General features: G+C 54.4%; 1 protein-coding gene across 7 annotated transcripts; it reads left to right on the forward strand.

The window, feature by feature from the left end:
- Positions 1-4,076: 4,076 nt before the first annotated feature.
- On the forward strand, positions 4,077-17,706 carry LOC121451027 (semaphorin-6C). Of its 7 annotated transcripts, XM_041656485.1 has the most exons (22): positions 4,077-4,342; positions 4,880-5,270; positions 6,217-6,266; positions 7,008-7,097; positions 7,916-8,084; positions 11,022-11,136; positions 11,427-11,490; positions 11,647-11,703; positions 11,910-12,011; positions 12,210-12,300; positions 12,472-12,591; positions 12,731-12,819; positions 13,056-13,273; positions 13,501-13,632; positions 13,899-14,051; positions 14,173-14,346; positions 14,551-14,697; positions 14,942-15,019; positions 15,099-15,154; positions 15,292-15,336; positions 15,537-15,632; positions 15,986-17,706. In XM_041656485.1, the coding sequence occupies exons 5-22, from the start codon at positions 7,970-7,972 to the stop codon at positions 16,984-16,986; spliced, it is 2,853 nt and encodes a 950-aa protein (XP_041512419.1). In that variant the 5' UTR covers positions 4,077-4,342; positions 4,880-5,270; positions 6,217-6,266; positions 7,008-7,097; positions 7,916-7,969; the 3' UTR covers positions 16,987-17,706. The 7 variants fall into 7 exon arrangements, with proteins under 7 accessions (XP_041512419.1, XP_041512420.1, XP_041512422.1 ...); XM_041656486.1 differs by lacking the exon at positions 4,880-5,270; XM_041656484.1 differs by lacking the exon at positions 4,077-4,342 and having other exon boundaries at positions 4,352-5,270.
- The last annotated feature ends 1,848 nt before the right edge of the window (positions 17,707-19,554 follow it).

Genomic DNA, 19,554 nt, shown 5'->3' on the forward strand with positions numbered 1-19,554 from the left:
TCTTCCACCGGTCAGGATACAGACAGGTGCATCTGTAGGAGACAAAAAACTGATAAAATTATCATTTTTATCATTTGTCTGTTTCTCTCTGACAGGGTTTCTCTCTGTAGCTTTGGAGCCTGTCCTGGAACTAGCAGCTCTTTTAGCCCAGGCTGGCCTCGAACTCACAGAGATCTGCCTGTCTCTGCTACCCGAGTGCTGAGACGAAAGGTGTGCGCCACCACCGCCTGGCAAAATGATCACTTTTTGCCTCTTTTTTTCTGAATATGGGTAAGAGGTTCTGTTGAGATGAGCAGGAAATGAAATAGGATAGAATTTGAGGTGAAAAATAGAATATTTGAAGTAGCTATATGTAAGGAACCGGAGACTGTAATATTTGAATTTAGAGATCCCAAAGTTAAGAGTCCAATTCGTGAGGACTTTGTTTTTCTTTTCTCTCTCTAACATTGACTCATTTGTTCTGTTTGTACGTGTTGTGTGTACTCACAGCATGCGTTGTGTATACGTGGAGATCAGAGGACAATTTTTGGGAGCTAGAACTCTTCTACCATATGGGTTCCAGGACCTGAATTAGGTCATCAGCCTTGGTGGCAAGCACATTTATCCAGTGAGCTGTCTCCCCAAGTCCCTTGTTTTTTCCCCCATGTCTCCTAAGAATTATTGTGCTGGTGGCAGAGGTAGGAGGATCTCTGTGAGTTTGAGGTCAGCCTGGTGTACAGAGCGAGTACCAGGACAGCCAGGGCTACACAAAGAAACCCTGTCTGGAAAAAAAAGGTTACTTATTTGCCAGGCATGATGGCACAGGCCTTTAATCCCAGCTCTTGGGAGGCAGAGGCAGGCGGATCTTTGTGAGTTCGAGGCCAGCCTGGTCTACAGAGTGGGGTCCGTGATGGCTCCAAAATTACAGAGAAATCTTGTCTCAATGAAGAAAACAAAAACAAAAGCAAAAATACAAAAAACCCACCCCCTAAAAAACAAACCAAAACCAAAAAGAACAAGACACTTTGACAAGTTATTCCCTTACTAAGGAACTTAAAACAACATACCCTACCCCCCAAAATTGTTTTATCCAGCCTACCTTGATGATCCATCCTCCTCTAACAAGGTTCCCCTTTCACTTCTCCTGTTCAGAACCAGTGTCTTTTGTACACACAGCCTGGCGTGACCTTTTGCTGTCTACACTTCAGGCTGCGTATTTACCAAGGAAAAGCTTCTGCTTAAACACAGACTCCTAGGAACACTATCTCCTCTCTTCTGGCTGACTCCTATCAAAGCTCCCTCCCCCTCCAGATAAAACATCAGCAAAGACCAGGGACTAGAATCCAGTGGAAGAATGTTTACTTAGTATATTATCAAGAGCTTCGGTTTCTTTCCCCAGCAATGAACAAAAAAGTAATTAAAATGTTTCCAATACTTCTTGCAAACATCAAGAAATGCGGAGGCTGGCCTTGAATTCCTCTGCCGGACTCCTCCATCGGCAAACTATGAGCTCCAGATAGTCAGGCCACAACAGGCTTTTTGGCATAGCTCTTTACATTTTTTTGAACTTTATTTAGATTTATTTTTTATTTTATGTGTATGTGTGTTTTTGTTTTGTCTTGTTGATTCACTCATTTATTTTGTAACCCTTGCTCTCCTGGACCCCATGTAGACTAGTCTGGTCTCACACTCACAGAGGTCCTTCTGCCTCTGCCTCCTGAGTGCTGCCAACCACTTCGTCATCTCTCCATCCTGCTATTGCTTTTTAATCACCTAGTAAATGTAGATCTTGTTTTAACTCAGATAGATAGTAACAGATAACATTGAGTCTCTGATCCTGCCTCCAACTGATTTACACTGTGGGGGGGTGGGACAGAACCCAGGTTTTGTGCATGCCCTACAGCTTAGCCATACCTCCAGGTTTGGCTGCAGATGCCCTTACCCATTGAGCCATCTTTCCAGTTCATGGGAGTCCTATTTTTAAAGACTAGGATGATATGTCACAAGAAACTGTGCATGAATTGTTTAATACTTATTGCATTGAATTAAGGTTTGATCTGTATTAAAACTTGAAGGAATAATGTGTTTTGTTTGTTTGTATGGGTTTTCAATACAGGGCTTCTCAGTGTAGCTCTGGCTCTCCTGGAACTCTCTCTGTAGACCAGGCTGGCCTTGAACTCACAGAGATCCACCTGCCTCTGCCTCCTGAGTGCTGGGATTAAAGGTGTGCGCCACCACTGCTTGGCATGCAGTTATGTTTTGATCTATATATACTAACCTATCTAGTAAGTACATATTTGAATATCCAAATCCCATTCTAGAAGCTAGGAAACACGTTTGCCTATCTTTCTCTTAAAACTTCTTTACAATCTTCAGACGATTCCCTAATTCTCTTTCTTTTGTTTTTCAAGACAGAGTTTTTCTGTGTAGTCCTGGCTGTGCAGAAATCTCTATTTAGACCAGGCTCTGGCTTCAAACTCACAGAGATTCTCAAATGTCCTCTGCCTCCTGAGTGTTAGGATCAAAGGTGTGCCACTAGGCCCAGCCCTAACTACTGTTTTCTTCTTATTTAGCATCCCTATGCGTGTGATGAGTGTCTGAACGCTACAGTGTGTGTGGAGGTCAGACGCGACTTTTGAGAGTTGGTTCTCCCCTCCCACCAGTGGTTCTGGGCATTGAGCTCAGGGCCTCAGGGTTTTCAAACAAAAAATCTTATCCATTAGGCCATTTTGCTGGCCTACGTTCTCTAATTTTACTGTCTGCTAAATTGCTTTGGAGCCAGGCCCCTTCAGCAGTCACCACGTTTAAGACTCATCCCTTTCTCGATCTGTGTATCTCATTGCGTCCCCTGACCTCAAATCTTTGAGTCCGTCTTGTGTGCATGTCTGTGTGTGAATCTTACTCACTGCAGGGCATAGTCTCGCTGGCGATATATTCATTCTATTCGGATTCCCATTCAGTTAAGGCTGCTGTAGAAATCGGCAACTCCGTGTTTTTTTCTCCAAACCAGAGAACAAACAGTGGGTGAAAGTGCCCACTCAGAGGACACTCTCTGAGAATGCCAATGTCTCCCAGACCACCTACATTCCTGGGAATTTTGAAAATATCTTTTGTCCTAGCCCCACGCAGGGAAAAATCTTAGCAGGCAATCCCAAGGTGGCAGCTAGGCAGCATTGTCTGAAGTAGCCTCGTACTTCCTCTTCATTGACATTCCTCGTATTGGAGGCTCTTTACTGGGGCGTGGGATAAGGAACAGTTTTGCCGTTTGGGGGTTTGTTCAGAGGCCTTTTAAGGAGGTGCATCTATGCACACTAATCTTGTATCTATGGGGTTCGGGCAGATCCCTTTCAGGTCTCTGTATTTCTCTAGTGTTAGTCCGGCTTTGAGCGTTAGCCTTCCTACCTGTCCTCTTTTGTCAACTGTCTCCTGACTGCCAGCCCCCTAGCTTCCTGGCGTGGTGGCTCAAGGCCGACCTGTTCTGACTGTAGAGGTCGGGAGGGAAGAGATGAGGAGCGCACGATAAACCGGAGGACACTTTTTTCGTTTCTCAGGCCTCCATCCCCAAATTACTTGCAGGCCTTCATATTGGGGTCGGGATGAACGTGAACCAGAGAAAGCATATGGGGATGCAAAGGAGACTCAGGCAAAAGCTTAGCCAGGAGAAACGCGGAGAGACTAAGGCGGGAGACTCCCTAGAGAGCAGGGTCGCCTAAGTCGCTGGTGGAAGTGAGGGAGGATCGCGCAGGCTCTGACAGCCCAGCCCAGCTGAGGCCCCCTGGTTTCCTGTCTCTGTTCTCAGATTGTCCTCCTGACTTTCTGGGACACTTCTGCCCAGGAACTCGTCTCTGTCAGTCTGTCTCCATCTGTGTGTCTCGTGCCGGCGTCTCAGCCACTGTCCGTGGGTCTTTCCATCTGGTCTCCAGCTCACCCTCTCCGCTTGGCTATGGGTGGACCATGCGCTCAGCGCCCCTCCCCCTGTATTACTATCGGTGGAGAGGTGGCGGGAAGGCGGTGTCTAGCCCGCCTATGAGCATCCTATTGGTCGCAGGGACCGAGAGGCGGGCCGGAGGTGGGTCCGGCCAGGAGGCGGGCGGGGCGGCTGGGGCCGAGCCCAGAGCTCCGGGCGGTCGCATTGTTTTCCTCCGCGGATCTGCGGCGGGAGTAGGGGCTCCCACTCGAACCCAGGACTCTCGTAACCCGACAGCGCCCTGGAGCCTAAACCCAAGCATCATCCAGACGGGACGCTCGTCGCATCTCGCCCGAACCCCAAACACGGATTGCGAACTCTGTGCGGCGCGGAGCTGGGGGCTGCCTGCTGCTCCCTGGATCTCACTGACCCGGATCTCGGAGCAAGTACCCTGGGGTAGGGATGTAGCTGCAGGGAGGGGCAGGAGCGCCGCAAGAGGGGGTCAAGCTTCTGAGTGTCACGGAGACCCGAGTGTGTTCAGCGTGCCTTGCGCCTGACAGAGAAAGGGTCAGCGGACATAGGGTGCTTGGAGGAGGAGGGGGACCGTGGCCGAGCCTAGATGCTCTGCTGGGTGCAGGGTGTAAGCTTCTTTTCCGACTAGTAGCAGTCCCGCCCCTTTAGACTGGGGGTCGCGAAAGGGGATATTTTCTTTTTCTGAGGCGCGCATGATGCGGAGGGTGGAAAGCCCAGCATCTTGCCTCTCCCGCGGGAAACTGAGGCTCCGGGACCTGTGGAGAAGTAGACCTGCAGGAATAGGAAAGGGGACAAGTCGTTCTGGACTTTGGTGTCAGGGTTGCTTCTTCGTCCTTGTGCAGGCTGGAGTCTGAGCACTCCCAGGGGGAGGGGTCAGCTTGGGCAAAGAGTCCAGGAGTGGGGCCACGGAGAAGCATCAGTCCCCGCGCCCACCTCCACGCTTCACCTCACTCCTCCCAGGGCTTTGTTAGACTGGTCTCCCACGGAGGAGAGCGGGCCTGGCGACAGCATCCTAGCTCACCTACCAGCTCCGCGCGGGCCTAGGGCCCGCCCTCGGCGGTTCCCAGCCTCTGGCCCTGTTTCCCTGGTCTGGGAGACCCGCCTCCGTCCCCCAACCCCAAATCCATCCCCACTCGGTCTGCGCCTGCAGGCCCCTCCAGCCCCTCCTCCCGCTAACGTGGCTCTGGGACCCGGTCCCGGTCCAGACGTTGCTACCCGCCCCTCCTCGGAGCCCCGGATCCAGTGAGGGGGAGACACGTCGAGCCCCTGGCCCTAGGCCCACCTCACGCTAAGCGCTCGCGAAGCTCCGGACACCTGGTTTATCCACACTGGGAGGTGGATCGGAGGGAGGGTAGGTACAAAGCCTGGAACTGAGAGGAAGGGTAGGGTGAAAAGGTTTTGAAGCTCAGCATACCCCAGAGCCTCCTGAGGAAGGTGGGCTGGGGCGGACGACCATGCCTATGGTTTCCTGCTATTGTCCCCGGCCGGCCTCTCAATCCCTTCCCTAGCTCCTCTAGACACCGGCTGTGACCTCGGCCACTCCCCAGAGGTGGCTGTCTGGCTAAGGGGAAAAATGGGGGCATGTCTCATCTTTCAATCAAGGGGAGGACCCGAAAGGGGAAAGAGTGGCCAGGTCTCTCCTTGGGATTTCTCCAGGTCACAGCACGCCTGTCCCCAGGCCAAGGATTGGATGGAAGCCACCCAGATGTTGCTCCCCCAAACAGCTATGGGAAGCCCTCTTAAAGATGTATCATCCTTGAGTCTAGTGGGCCAAGGAAAAGGCCAACCAAGTGTTTTTAGAGGCTGGACTAACCCAGCTTAAAGTGAGCGAGTGTGGGGGTCCTTAGTGAGAGAGGTTAGGTGGGAGCTAGGCACGGTTTGCTTTCCGAGGAAGGAAGGGGATGAAGGTACTTGCTATCAGAGCCTTTTGCCTGAAAATGAAGAGCATGCAAATTAGATGCAAATTAGCCTCTATTGTCCCTAGCTAGGGCGCTTTTGCAGGGAGGCTCTTTTCTGAAGGTTTTAACATGGGAGTGGCCATCAGCCCCACAACTCCTAGACAACCTTTTCCCAAGACTGGCCCTGCAGTTCTAGGAGTTTCTGGCTAAAGGCCAAATGCTACCCTCGTATCTTCCGGTGCAAAGCCGTCCTCATTTTGTGACCAAACAAAATGGTCCCCCAATAGCATCTCCCCCACACTGGCTTCAACAGCTTTTTCACAAATTCGCACATTTACTTTTATAGGATGTGTAAGGGAGATGTGATTTTCCCCCCTTCTTTTGTCCCTTCTTCTCTAGATCAGAGGGCTCCTATCCCCCTTCATCCCCCACAGGACCCACCACCCCAGGTAAGGAGAGGAGAGCAGGGGATAGAAGCAAACTCCATGGGGGGCCAGGACAAGGGTCTAGATGTTCTCCCCACTTGCCAGAGACCAAAGTTGTTTCCAGGGTGAAGATAGCAGTTGCCCAGGGCAACTTGAGGGGGGGCAGGTAGGAGAGCATAGAAGACAAGCTGTGTCCCTTTCTCTTCTCTAGGGAGTACCAGCAACCGGAAACATGGGTTGGAGGAGGGAGGAGGATCTGGTCTTTCAGTGGAGGGGTCCTTAGCTAGCTAACTGCTCTGCCTCTGGGGAAAGGGGGGAGGTCATACCTTGTCCCTTCCTCCAGCTCTCTTGGGGCCCCACCTGACGTCAGCCTCCCCACCAGTGACGCTTGATTGGGCTTGGGTGGACACTTGGGTCCTGGCTTTGAGTGGCATTGTTGGGGAGATGGAAGAAGGCTTGTGAGCCCAGAGTTTCTCCTTTAGAAGACTTGGAATGAACCGCTAAGGCTTATTGTCGGTCCCAAAAGAAAGGGCTCCCAGCTCCCTGACTTGACTACTGGAGCCTCTTCAGCCCCTCACTTCAATGTGATGGGAAGGCAGGAGGCTTGTGTGTGCCACCTCCAGTGGGCCCAGGCAGGGTCAGCTGGCTGGGGTGGGCTGGTGGGGGGAAGGAGACCCATCTCACCGCTCCCTTCGCCATAGTCATCTTTTCTTGGACTTTGGGCTACAATTGCCTGTCATTGAATTATTTATATTTCAATTTCAGAGGCAGCCTGATGAGGGAAGAAGGGGAAAGCGGGGCACGTTCAGCCATTTCTCCTCACCCGTCCTTTCTGTCCTTCGCTCTGCAGAGGGGGTGGGTCTGCTCTTCTGCCCTCACTGAGAAAGAACGTGCTTTGGTTCTTAGGAGCCCGAGAGGCAACAGGGGGCTCCAGGCTGGGAGGGGGCACAGTGGTCGAGGAGACAGCTGCAGCCAGAGCTAAATTTAGCCTCTGATCTGGCTTTCATGCAGATTCATTTTTGGCTAAGACAGCCCCTCCACAAACACCCCACTCCCTCCCTCCCCAGCTTCTTCCTCAGCAGTGGGAATGGCCCCTTAAGTATGAGCTTAGGCCAGGTCAGTGACCCCCAGGCTGTTTGTCCCTCTCCTCCTGTTCTTTCTCAGTCCTAGACAGGCCCATGGCTGCTGCACAGCCGCCTCTGCCTGGGCTCAGTGCCTGCATTACTCCCAGGGTGCTGTGGGGGTCTGGGAGGGGAGGGGAGAGCAGACTTGGTGCCCTCTTCCTCCTCCTCCTGCCAAGGAGTCACTATTTAGAATTTTAAGGCACCAGGGTCTAATTATAGCAGAGAAGGGGTTAGCACAACGGGGGCCGGGAGCTGTCACCTACCGAATTGTCCCAGACCCAGGCAGGAGAGAGGAAGAAAGGCTGGGAGGGGCAGCAGATCTGTTCTGTCCTTACCTGGGGTCACACCAGCAGGCTTTACACCAGCCAGTTTGGGCCAGTTGGAGAGGGAAAGGCCTTGAGTGACAGGGACAGCTGGGAGTGAGGCAGAGATGGTTCTTTGCCCCACCCCACAGGGTCTTCTGGGGATATAGACCTGGGGAGGAGTCTGCCTGCAACAAGGCTAGAGAGAACTTAGTCCCTTCCCCCACTTTTCTGTCTCCCCTTCCAGAGCCAGCGTATGGGTGAGGGGGTACCCCCTGGGGCTTGAGCTGCCCCGCACAGGATGCCCCGTGCCCCTCACCCCATGCCCTTGCTGCTGCTGTTGTGGCTGTCACTCCCCCATGCCCAGGCTGCCTTTCCCCAGGACCCCATCCCTCTGGTGACCTCTGACCTGCAAGGTGAGTACTTCACCCACTTGACACTCCGGAGGGGTGGGTAGAAGATGAGACCCCCGTGTGGGAGGTAAGGTGTAGGAAGGGAAGAGAATGGCCAAGCGAAGGGGAGTGAGCTGGTCTCATCCCTGGGTTTTGCTTCCTCACTCAGAGGTGGTATTGCTGTGTGGCTAAAAAAAACCATGACCCTAGCTGAGTGAGGTGCAGGCTTACAGTCCCAGCGCTTGGGAGCTTGAGGGAGGAAGACTGTAACAAGTTTGAGGACAGCCCGAACTAGGTAGAGAGTTCCAGGTCAGCCAGGACTACTTGGCAAGACTGTCTCCATCAGGCAAAGGAGCCTAGGAGGAATGGAAGGTCTGAGCCAGACCAAACCGGAGCAGGTTTGAATCCCTACTCAGGTGCTCACTAGCTGTGTGACCTAGGTTCTTTCTCTAACCTTTCTTTGCCTTAGTTTCCACATCCGTAAAAGGAAGATAATCATAGTGCACTACCTCACGGAGTTATTTAGAGATTGACTGAGGTAACAGATTCAGCACTAACGAGGTGCAGCCCTGAGACATCATCTGGCCCGAATTAAACACTTTATATTTGTGTGTTATTCTTAGCTACAGCGTGAAGTACTGGGCCAGGTCAGTGGTTCCCAGCTTTTACTTCCCTCGCTACCCACTAGTGAGCCAGGTCTCACCATGACAGAAACTGTAAACCCAGTTTTTCTGAGAAGAATCTTTACCTGTTTGGGGTCTGTGTTCTACATGTTGGATTTAGAGTAATTTTAGTTGAGTTATTGGAATGATTGTTGGGAGATAGAGAAGAATAATAGCAAACACGACTGGGTGGTGGTGGTGCACGCCTTTAATCCCAACACTCAGGAGGCAGAGGCAGGTGGATCTCTGTGAGTTCGAGGCCAGCCTGGTCTACAAGTTCCAGGACAGGCTCTAAAGCTACTGAGAAACCCTGTTTTGGGGGGAAAAAAAAGAATACTAGCAAACTTGAGTTGGGCAGTGGTGGTGCACGCCTTTAATTCTAGTATTCGCAAGGCAGAGGCAGGTGCATCTCTGTGAGTTCAAGGCTAGTTTGGTCTACAGAGTGAGTTTCAGGACAGCCAGGGCCACACAGAGAAACCGTCTCAAAAAACAAAACAAAACAAAAAAAACAAAAACAAAGTAAACAAACAAAAATAGCAGACTGCATCAGATGGGTTCTCAGCACTCTGTTAACATCAAATCATCTTTGAGCCTGGTTTCCCCCTAAACACCCATACCTGTGGCTTCCATGACCAGACCAGGTGGACAGTGGGGTTGGTCAGAAGAGGGAGGAACTTTGAAGGGTGATGTGGGGACGAATCTGGTGGGAGGACTCAAAGAAGAAGAACCAATGCTTTAATTATTTGCATGTGCAGGTACTGTTGTGTGACAAAACTCTTCCTGGGGAGACAAACGCTTGTCTAACTCACCCCAGATACGGAGCCCACGACAGACAAAGTATGGACGTTACCAAAGTCAATGAGTTTTACTGGGGTCACTTACAGGAATATGGGTGAAGGGCTACAGGAGCAGAAATGACTCAAAGACAGCTGCATCACCAAAGCCCACCCCAGCATGGGTGACAGCTCAGAAAAGCTGGGAACCTGGAGCACACTGCACAGCCTGCAGGTAGCTCAGCAGGTTGGAGAGCATCCTCTGGGGTCCTCAGTTGGTCTCTTCCGGGCAGTCTGGCTGGTGTCTGCTTCTTGCAGGCAGTTGGTGTGGTCTCAAAGGTTTTTGTTTGTTTGTTTGTTTTCCTTCTCTGAGAATCTTCTTTGCAGCTCAGCTTCACTTCCTCTGAGGGGGCTTCTCAGCTTTTATTGTTTATTCTGGCAGGGAGGGTCTTAGTGAATCTGGTCAGTTTCAGGGAGTTCTTGAATCTTTTTTTTTTTTTTTTTTTTTTTAGTTATGTATTTCCCTGGGTAAGGGGCTCCCCTGCAGGATGGAATGTTGTTTGATTTCATGGAGGTCAGAGGAGGTAGGTCTCCTGGAGTTGGAGCTGAGGTGCTTGTGAGCCAGTTGGTGTGCTTGCTGGGAATTGAACTCTGGACCCTAGAAGAGCATTGTATGTTCTTGACCACTAAACCATCTCCAGACCCTTGAAAGGAACTTTCTAATACAGAGGTGGTCTGGTGTCAGTCAGACTTCATATATGCCCTGCTGCCTGCCTGGTCGTCATGTAAATACCTCCATGTACTAAGCCTTGAATTGGGCCAGTGTGAAGTTAATATATTAATATAGCTTAATATATTAAGCAAGGTGGATCAAATTACTCACAGTGTCTGGTGAAAATTAAATGCTCAGTAAGAGTTGATTTTGTATTTGTTTATTTAACTTTTTGTTTTTGTTTTTTTTTTTCCCGAGAGTTTCTCTGTGTAGTTTTGGAGCCTGTCCTGGAACTTGCTCTGCAGACCAGGCTGGCCTCAAACTCACATAGATCTGCCTGCCCAGTGCTGGGATTAAAGGTGTGCACCACCACCACCGGACTTTAACATTTACTTATTTGGGGGGAGTGCACGTGCTATGGTGTATGAGTGGAGACTGAGGGTCAACTTGGGGAACTAGTTCTCTGATTGCACTATTTGAACTCAGGTAGCCAAGCTTGGTTACAGGTATCTTTACCCTCATAGCCGTTTCATTGTTCCCCCTCCCCATTTCATTTCATTTCTTTATTTGGAGCCAGCATCTTGCCTTGTATACTGGTCTGGTACTTGCTATGTAACCATGGCTACCCTTAAACTCTCAGCGGTCCTCCTGCCTCAGCCTCCCCATTGCTGGTCTGCACCACTAATGTAGCTTCTGGCATTGTTTTTAGATGTAGATTTGGGGACTCTCTTCTCTTCTGCTCTGTTCATGGCTGGGTTTCCCTGGCAGGAAAGGGAGTAGGAAAGAGAGTGTTATCTCGGCTGTCATCCTCTAGGTTCTTCTCCATTATTCTGGTTCCGGGGCCTGGAGGAGGATGCTGTGGCTGCAGAACTCGGGCTGGACTTTCAGCGATTCCTGACCTTGAACCGGACCTTGCTTGTGGCTGCCCGGTAAAATGGCCGCGGCACAGTTGTGGGGCAGACATGCATGCTCCTGGGCAGACATGGGACCTGCATGGCCACTGCAGCATCTTGCAGGGGACACATGCAGGTGCACAAGCCATGGGACATGGACATGCTTGGACTCAGAGAACAAAGCGTGGAGGAAGGGGGAGGCTAGGGAGCAGGAACTTTGTGTGGCTTGGCCCTGAGCAGGTGAACATGAGTAAGCAGGGGACTGAGGCGCTCAGGCAGGCAGGGTGCCTCGGCTCAGCTCTGACCCCTCCTTACCTACCCTTCAGGGATCACGTTTTCTCCTTCGATCTTCAAGCCCAAGAAGAAGGGGAGGGGCTGGTGCCCAACAAGGTGAGGGGCTGTATGCGAGGAGGTGCAGGCAGGGAGACGAAGCTGGGAAAGGTGTATTGCCGGGGTCTCATGGGTGAGAAAAGCGTCTAAGAAGGAGTCGTGATGTGAGGAGGGGTCCTGGTTGCCCCATGACTTCCCCTTGTTTTCTCTCTTCAGTTTCTGACATGGAGGAGCCAGGACGTGGAGAACTGTGCTGTTCGGGGAAAGCTCACGGTGAGGAGTGGAGCGGGTTGGAGGGAGGGAAGGCAAGGAGGTTCAGAGACCAGAGAACTTGGTGGAGGCTAAAGGGCCAGCAAACAGCCTGAGACTCTAGCCGCATTGCCATGATCGGCTCAAGACTGACGGCTACTGCCTCACTTCCTGTGGCCCCTAACTTCAATTCCAGCCTTGTCACTAACCTTGAATTTTGGGTTCTCTAGGACGAATGCTACAACTACATCCGTGTTCTTGTTCCCTGGGACTCGCAGAGGCTCCTTGCCTGTGGAACAAACTCATTCAGCCCCATGTGCCGCAGCTATGGGGTACAAAGGAAGAGGGCTGGGAGGAGAGTCCAGAATAAGCAATCAGTTTGCTGGGAAGAGATGGGCATCTGGGGTGGGACTGGCATGCTTGGAATGCGAGAGTGTGGAAGGGGCCAGGGAAGAGGCACGGAGGAGTGGGCTGTGGGGCCACACGTCTGAGACCCCAAGGTTCTAGGAACCTGCCTCCTCTGCCCCCAGATAACTTCGCTGCAACAGGAAGGTGAGGAGCTGAGTGGACAAGCTCGATGCCCCTTTGATGCCACCCAGTCAAATGTGGCCATCTTTGCAGGTGTGCACCTGGGCGTGTGGCTGGAAGGCGTTCCTCTCCCAACTTGGTCTTTCCCTCATGTCCTTGAGCGGAGGGCGGTAGAGGCCTGGGGAAGGGCCTGAGTCGCCCATGTGGGCACCAGTAAGAGACAAGCTTCAGGCCCTGAGCTTCCCCTGACCCCCACCCCTCCAGAGGGCAGTTTGTACTCAGCCACAGCAGCGGATTTCCAGGCCAGTGATGCTGTAGTTTACAGAAGCCTTGGATCGCAGCCCCCACTCCGTTCTGCCAAGTATGACTCCAAGTGGTTGCGAGGTCAGTCTTCCTGGGGGTCAGCCTGCCGGGACGAGGGGCACAGGCCTGTGCGGGGCAGTAGCCGTGTTTGTGGCTGGGTAGGAAGACAGTGCAGCATGAGTTTCTGAGCAGGTATGGATACCCTTTCCTGTCACCGTAGAGCCACACTTTGTCTATGCTTTGGAGCACAGAGACCACGTCTACTTCTTCTTCCGAGAGGTCGCTGTAGAGGATTCCCGGCTGGGGAGGGTAAGCAGTTGGACACCAGGGGTCTGGGTCCTAAGAATGGTTCTTGGCTCTAATCTCCATAACAGATTCCTTAGATCTGACCCCTCCCCATGCCCTCTGCATAGACTTCACCTCTCTCATCTATGACATCTGGCCATTCTCTCCCGAACTGACCTGCCATACGGTTCCCTTGCTTTGCCTCCTGGAGCCCTCACCTCACAACAGCTGCCGTGTGGCTTTCCTCAATCTTTCCTCAGGTGCAGTTTTCTCGGGTAGCCAGGGTGTGTAAACGCGACATGGGCGGCTCACCTAGGGCCTTGGACCGCCACTGGACTTCCTTCCTTAAGCTGAGGCTGAACTGCTCTGTCCCTGGGGACTCTACCTTCTACTTTGACGTCTTACAGGCCTTAACGGGGCCTGTGAACCTGCATGGCCGCTCTGCTCTCTTTGGGGTCTTCACTACTCAGACTAACAGGTGGGTACTAGGCTGTGTGATCTAGTTCTCCACCCCACCAACGTTCACACTCGCTTTTGATGCCTCCTGAGGAGGAAGCTCCAAGCAAGGCCAATCTGCTGTCCCCTGTGACTGTCCTGCCCACCCGTCTCTGCCTCTCAGCATGGCGCACAAAGGGCAGCCCACAGCTTACCTGCAGGAGCAGTCCTGCCCCTGTTAACACCTTGAATCTTTTCTGGCTCCCTCAGCATTCCTGGGTCTGCAGTCTGCGCCTTCTACCTGGATGACATTGAGCGTGGGTTTGAGGGCAAGTTCAAGGAGCAGAGGAGTCTGGATGGGGCCTGGACTCCTGTTTCTGAGGACAGAGTCCCCTCACCCAGGTACCCGGGATAGAGGTGACTCTGATGGGGCAGAAGCAATGCTCGTTCTTAATATTCGGCTGTGAGGAGGACTCAGGTCACTGTGGCCAGGACAGTCCTAGCACTGGGTTGGGCTAAGGAGCTGCAGCCGGGAAGGGAGCAGGTGCCGCAGGGTGTGTTTGCAGGGCAGTGACGGTTACCAACCATGTTTGAGAGTGGGGGGGGCACATAGCTTCATTAACCCCTGTTCTCTGCCCTAAGGCTGCCCCTTCCCATGTGCCCACCAGGCCAGGGTCCTGTGCAGGTGTGGGTGGAGCTGCCGCGTTCTCCTCCTCTCAAGACCTACCTGATGCTGTCCTGCTCTTCATCAAGGCTCACCCACTTCTGGATCCCGCTGTGCCACCTGCGACCCACCAGCCTCTTCTCACTCTCACCAGCAGGTAGCCAGAGATAGACCCCATTGGCGTGGGGGTGGGGCTTGTGAAGGAGCAAGAGTGGGGAGCAGGCATTTGGGCCAGCTTTCCTGGTTATGCTTTCCTCACCTGAAGCCTATTGCTGCAGGGCTCTGCTGACCCAGGTAGCTGTGGATGGCGTGGCTGGGCCGCACAGAAATACTACAGTCTTGTTTCTTGGCTCCAATGACGGGACAGTGCTGAAGGTGCTACCTCCAGGGGGACAGTCTCTGCGACCTGAGCCTATCATACTGGAAGAGATTGATGCCTACAGCCCTGCCCGGTGAGTTCTTTGTGGGGCAGAGGTGGGATGGGGGAATAGGTTGGGCACTCCAGTGCTGGCTTGGCAGAATCAGAGGCCTTGAGGTAGGGAAAGGGTTTGGTTGAGAGCTCTACTGGGCTGGGGAGGGTGCTTCCATAGGGTGAGCCCAGGTCTTCTGGGCACTTCTCCTCCTGTCTCTTCTCACCCAGACCCCATTCCTATTAGGTGCAGTGGGAAGCGCTCAGCCCAAGCTTCACGGCGGATCATAGGGCTGGAGCTGGACACCGAGGGTCACAGGCTCTTTGTGGCCTTTCCTGGATGTATCGTCTACCTCCCTCTCAGCCGCTGTGCCCGGCATGGGGCATGTCAGAGGTGAGGTGCCTAAGGGCAGATGCTGCCTGGCTATGTTTCCTGGGTGGGTAGGAGCACAGAAAAATCCCCAAGTCTTGAGGGTGGCAAGGAAATGGGGATAATGAAGTTGGGGTACCCTGGGGAGTCTGAAGGTGGCAGCAGCTGGGGTCTGGAGCAGACTGGGGTAGGTGGATGGGTGGAGTGTGGGGCTGGGAGTGTCCTGTAAGCAGAGGGTGCCAGCCTCACTCAGCTCAGTTTCCCTTAGGAGCTGTCTGGCTTCTCAGGACCCATACTGTGGGTGGCATCGACTGAGAGGCTGTGTGAGCATCAGGGGACCTGGTGGGTAAGTGAGGAGCCCCTGGGACTCGTGAGGAGAGGGGCAAAGCGTAGAGCCACAGTGAGCCACCTCCCTTTCCTTTTAGGACTGATGTGGATGTGACTGGGAACCAGGAATCCACAGAGCACGGTGACTGCCAAGGTAACCACGAGGGCCGGCTGCAGCCACAGCTGCGTATTCTCTGACGGCCACCAGCATCTTGGGCTTGGGCATCTGTCTTTCTTGGCATCTGTTCCAGTTGCTTCTACCATCTTTCCCTCATTCTCACTGTCTCATAGATGGAGCTACTGGGAGTCAGTCTGGCCCTGGGGATTCTGCTTATGGTGAGTCTTCAGGCCTCAGTTTCCTTTTTCCTTGCATAGCCCACACAACCAAATCTGTCTGGGCTATAGGCAGGCCAGCATCCTGAACAGCCAGAAGAGACACTGGAATTCTGGACTTGTGTTCCAAAGGGGAGGGGCTTGGGGGTGTCAGGGGTGGAGAGCGGAAGTCTCACTGGCACTGACCTGGTCTCTGTTACCAGTGCATCTGGGCCCTGGCCCTTCCCTTGAGACCCCCAGTTCCCCCAGTGATGCCCACCCAGGGCCCCAGTCTTCCACTCTTGGAGCTCACACGCAGGGTAAGGGGGTTGCCTGGGAGGGACCGAGTGCAGTGTGGACCTGTTGAGGCTGAGAATTCTAAGCCGGGTGCTGATTGGTGTTTGATAACCACTAACACCTGTTTGGAACATCCCAGCCAGTGTCCTGCACAGGCAGGATGGCAGATGTGCCTGGCATGGATGCAGGGGTTAAAACTGGGCAGGGACTACCCCAGACCCGTGCTCTAGCCTGTGTGTTTAGGGATCCCGGGAAAACGACTCCTGTGACTGAGTGGAGCGAAGCTGAGCAGCAGCATGAGAACTTGTGGTTGGCCCCACCTGTGTCCCTTCCGTGCGCCTAAAGCTGAGCCGCCTCCCTCCTTCTTGGCCGGCAGGCGTGCGCAGGGACCTTTCCCCAGCTTCAGCCTCCCGCTCCATCCCCATCCCACTCCTCCTGGCCTGCGTGGCGGCGGCCTTCGCCCTGGGCGCCTCAGTCTCCGGCTTCTTGGTGTCCTGTGCTTGTCGCCGAGCGCGTCGCCATCGGAGCAAGGATATCGAGAGCCCGGGGCTGCCGCGCCCTCTCTCCCTCCGCAGTCTGGCCCGGCTGCACGGTGGCGGTCCTGAGCCCCCGCCTCCGCCCAAGGATGGAGATGCTGCGCAAACGCCCCAGCTCTACACAACCTTCCTGCCTCCGCCCGACGGCGGACCCCCACCGGACCTCGCCTGCCTGCCCACCCCCGAGTCCACGCCCGAGCTGCCAGTGAAGCACCTCCGTGCCTCCGGGGGGCCCTGGGAGTGGAACCAGAACGGGAACAACGCGTCGGAGGGCCCCGGCCGCCCGGCGGGCTGCAGTGCGGCGGGCGGGCCCGCGCCGCGGGTGCTGGTGCGGCCGCCCCCGCCGGGCTGCCCGGGGCAGGCGGTGGAGGTGACCACGCTGGAGGAACTGCTGCGCTACCTGCACGGCCCGCAGCCGCCCAGGAAGGGCGCGGAACCGCTCGCCCCGGCCGCCTTCAGCTCGCGGCCGCCCGCCCAGGCCCCCAGCCCGCTGCCGCGGGACTGCGTGCCGCCGCTCAGGCTCGACGTGCCCCCCGAGGGCAAGCGCGCGGCTCCCGGCGGGCGGCCCGCCCTCTCGGCCCCGGCGCCACGCCTGGGCGTCGGCCGTAGGTTGCCCTTCCCCACGCACCGCGCGCCCCCGGCGCTGCTCACGCGGGTGCCCTCGGGGGGGCCGGCTAGGTACTCCGGGGGGCCCGGGAGACACCTCCTGTACCTGGGCCGGCCCGACGGCTACCGCGGCCGATCCCTTAAGAGGGCGGACGCGAAGTCCCCGCTGACCCCCAAGCCGCCCCTCGCCGCCTCGACGCCGCCCGCGCTGCACGGCGGCCATTTTAACTTCTGACAGAAGCTGCTAGCGCCGGTGCGGGCGCCGGAGGCCCAGGCCCGCGATGGCCGCCGGCCTTCCCGGACTCCGAGAGTCTCCCGGGGCCCGCTCTCGCCCCGGTTTATTTATTGACTGTCGTTCCCCTGTCCCGGCGAGGCCAGTGAGAGGCCGCGACCCGGCCGCCTCCCACTCCCCGCTTCCTTCCTTCCAGCCATGCTGCCTTAACTTGCCGCCTCGGGCTCCCGCGGACGGGGCCCCGGGCGGGCCGGCGGGGCTGGAGCCGCGCCTGTGTACAGGGTCCTCGGGCCTCCTGGGCCGGGACGTGCCGCCTCCTACTGTGTAGGAGCCCCAGCTTCCCAATACAGCCATGTCCGCCCCCCAGCCGCTGCCTGACTTTTCTCGCGGAGCGGGAGGGACAGGAGGGCGGGCCGCTCGGCCCTCTGGGTGCCTGTGCCCCTGAATGTCTGCCTCCGCCTCACCTCGGGCCCCCAGGTCTCTCCGGAGTAATTGGCTTGGCGGCTGTCCCACCGGAGTTAATCAGGAAAGGTTTCCTGCAGGAGGCAAGAGAAGACATGGTGTGTGGGGATGAGGCAGGGCCCAGGAGAGCCGGGGTACCGTTGGGGGTGCGGCGGAAGGCGCTCAGCAGGTTTCTGAATAGAGGGCAGGCACCTTTTCACGGCCTACACTATAGGGTGGGAGAGGGAACTTTTGGAGAAATAAAACGAAGCTGCTGCGTGATTTGAATTTCACATCAGCACATCTTGTCCTAAAGAGAACTTGGGCTAGGTGTTTGGGGCACTTGGGCCTGCAAAACGAAAAAAAAACAAAAAAAAAACTGGCCAAAGATGAGCCCTGTTAGAAGAAAGGGTTTGCCCCATCTGTTTCCCTGTGGGGCAGCCTCAGCTGCAGACTAGCCCAGAGCTGGAGCGACTAGCGTGTGCCCGTCTCGAGGCTCCGTTGCATTGGCTGCAGATACCCGCACAGTACCCTGAGTACCAAAAGGAAGGATGGCCCGGAACGCTTGTCCCACCCACCACCCTGGCGCAAAGAGCAGTAAGGCCTCTCGCGGGTGCTGGCTGAGCTGGAGGATTTGCAGATCTGGAACTTGGCAGGCGCGTGGCGGCAGTGTCCACCCTGCTGCGGCTCCAGGCCACTTCCCGATGGCGCCTCCTAGAGGTCCGCCGGAGCCCTGCGCTGAATCAGCCGCCAGGTCTCTGGTTGCTTTCTGCTTCTTGAGAACTATTTGGCCAAGAGTTCTGGGTGTTTGTTTACCTCTTCACCTTTACCCTTGAGATCCTAACACTGCCTTAAGCCTGCTTCCTCATCTGGAATAAGAGAGTCAAGAGGCTCAAGTACTATACTGTGTAAATGCTTCGTGAAAGAGAACTCTTGAAATGGTGGTTCCTCCCGTCTCACTAGCTAGGCTGTGTATACCAGATTTTATGGCCTGTTTTCACTAGACACTACATTCCCTTTGTATTATAAATTCGACTAAGAGATTATTTTCTTCCCCTCAAGGTTTTTGACGCGCAGAACGTCTCTTAACACGGCTCAGCAAAGCTTATGTCTACTGACCAAGGGTCCTCCAGAGTTCAACATCCCTTAGCTTGGCTTTTTTTTTTTCTCTTAGGGAACCTTACTTAGAATACACCGGGCTGTTGCTAGTACCCTAAACAGTGCTGGGGTACGTGGAAGAAGAGGATATGTTTTTCAGTCACCTGGTTGCATTAATCTCTTCAAAACGTTAGAGCTAGCATAGAGGACATCTGTAAATGGTGCATGAAGATCATGAATTCTAGGCTCTCTCCAAAGATGAAGAGAGGGAGAGCAAGGCGGTTCAGTGGGTAAGTGCTTGCCTGGCAAGTCTAGCTGCCAGAAGCCTAAGGTGGGAAGAGAACCAAGTCTCAAAAGTTCCCTTCAGACCTCCACGTGTGCGCCATTGGCTTCCACCCCATCTCTCTCCTGAAAAGAGAGAGAGGCTTGGGATGTAGCTCTGTTGGCAGCATGGCGAACATGCACTGATACAGAACCCTCAGTTACAATCCAAGCACTGCACACAGCAGAGTGCTGGAGCATGCCTGCAGACCCTGCACCCGGGAAGCTGAGGCAGGTTTGCTGTGAAATGGTCTGCAGTTTGCTGTGACGGAAGATGGTATCAGAGAGGAAAGAAGCAAGGAAAAGACGGGAAGAAGGGAGAAAGGGCTGCAATGTAGGCTCAAATAGCAGGTTTAAGACTTGCCTCAGCTGAGAAGTCCAAAACCAACCCCAAAGGGAAAAAATGTGAAGAACTAAAATGGACTACTCGGTACTGGAGAGGCAGGGGGGTGGAGCTCCGTGAGTTAGGCTAGCCTGGTTTATATAGGCAAGTTCCAGGCTAGCCAGGGCACCACAGTGAGACCTCAACACCAAAAATAAATAAAAGCTAAGATGGAAGTACAGTCGTTCCCCAGTGTCTATACGGGACTGAGTGATTCTAGGACATTTACCACATCTTAAGAAAAAAAATCAGGATATGCAAGTCCCTCAAATGAAAGGACACGGTACATGCACATGACGCATGCCCAGTCTCTGGTATGCTTTAAATAA

The sequence above is a fragment of the Microtus oregoni genome, unplaced genomic scaffold (genome assembly GCF_018167655.1).
Source record: "Microtus oregoni isolate MIOR12 unplaced genomic scaffold, Mior012 000007F_ref0000211, whole genome shotgun sequence".
NCBI lineage: Eukaryota > Metazoa > Chordata > Mammalia > Rodentia > Cricetidae > Microtus > Microtus oregoni.

What these genes read in the sequence shown, in the direction of transcription:
- LOC121451027 (XM_041656485.1), top strand. Translation starts at nt 7,970, where the DNA reads ATGCCCCGTGCCCCTCACCCCATGCCCTTGCTGCTGCTGTTGTGGCTG. An exon ending in AAATGTGGCCATCTTTGCAG is followed by an intron (nt 12,301 to 12,471) that starts GTGTGCACCTGG and finishes CCACCCCTCCAG; the next exon opens with AGGGCAGTTTGTACTCAGCC. An exon ending in GACAGAGTCCCCTCACCCAG is followed by an intron (nt 13,633 to 13,898) that starts GTACCCGGGATA and finishes TGTGCCCACCAG; the next exon opens with GCCAGGGTCCTGTGCAGGTG.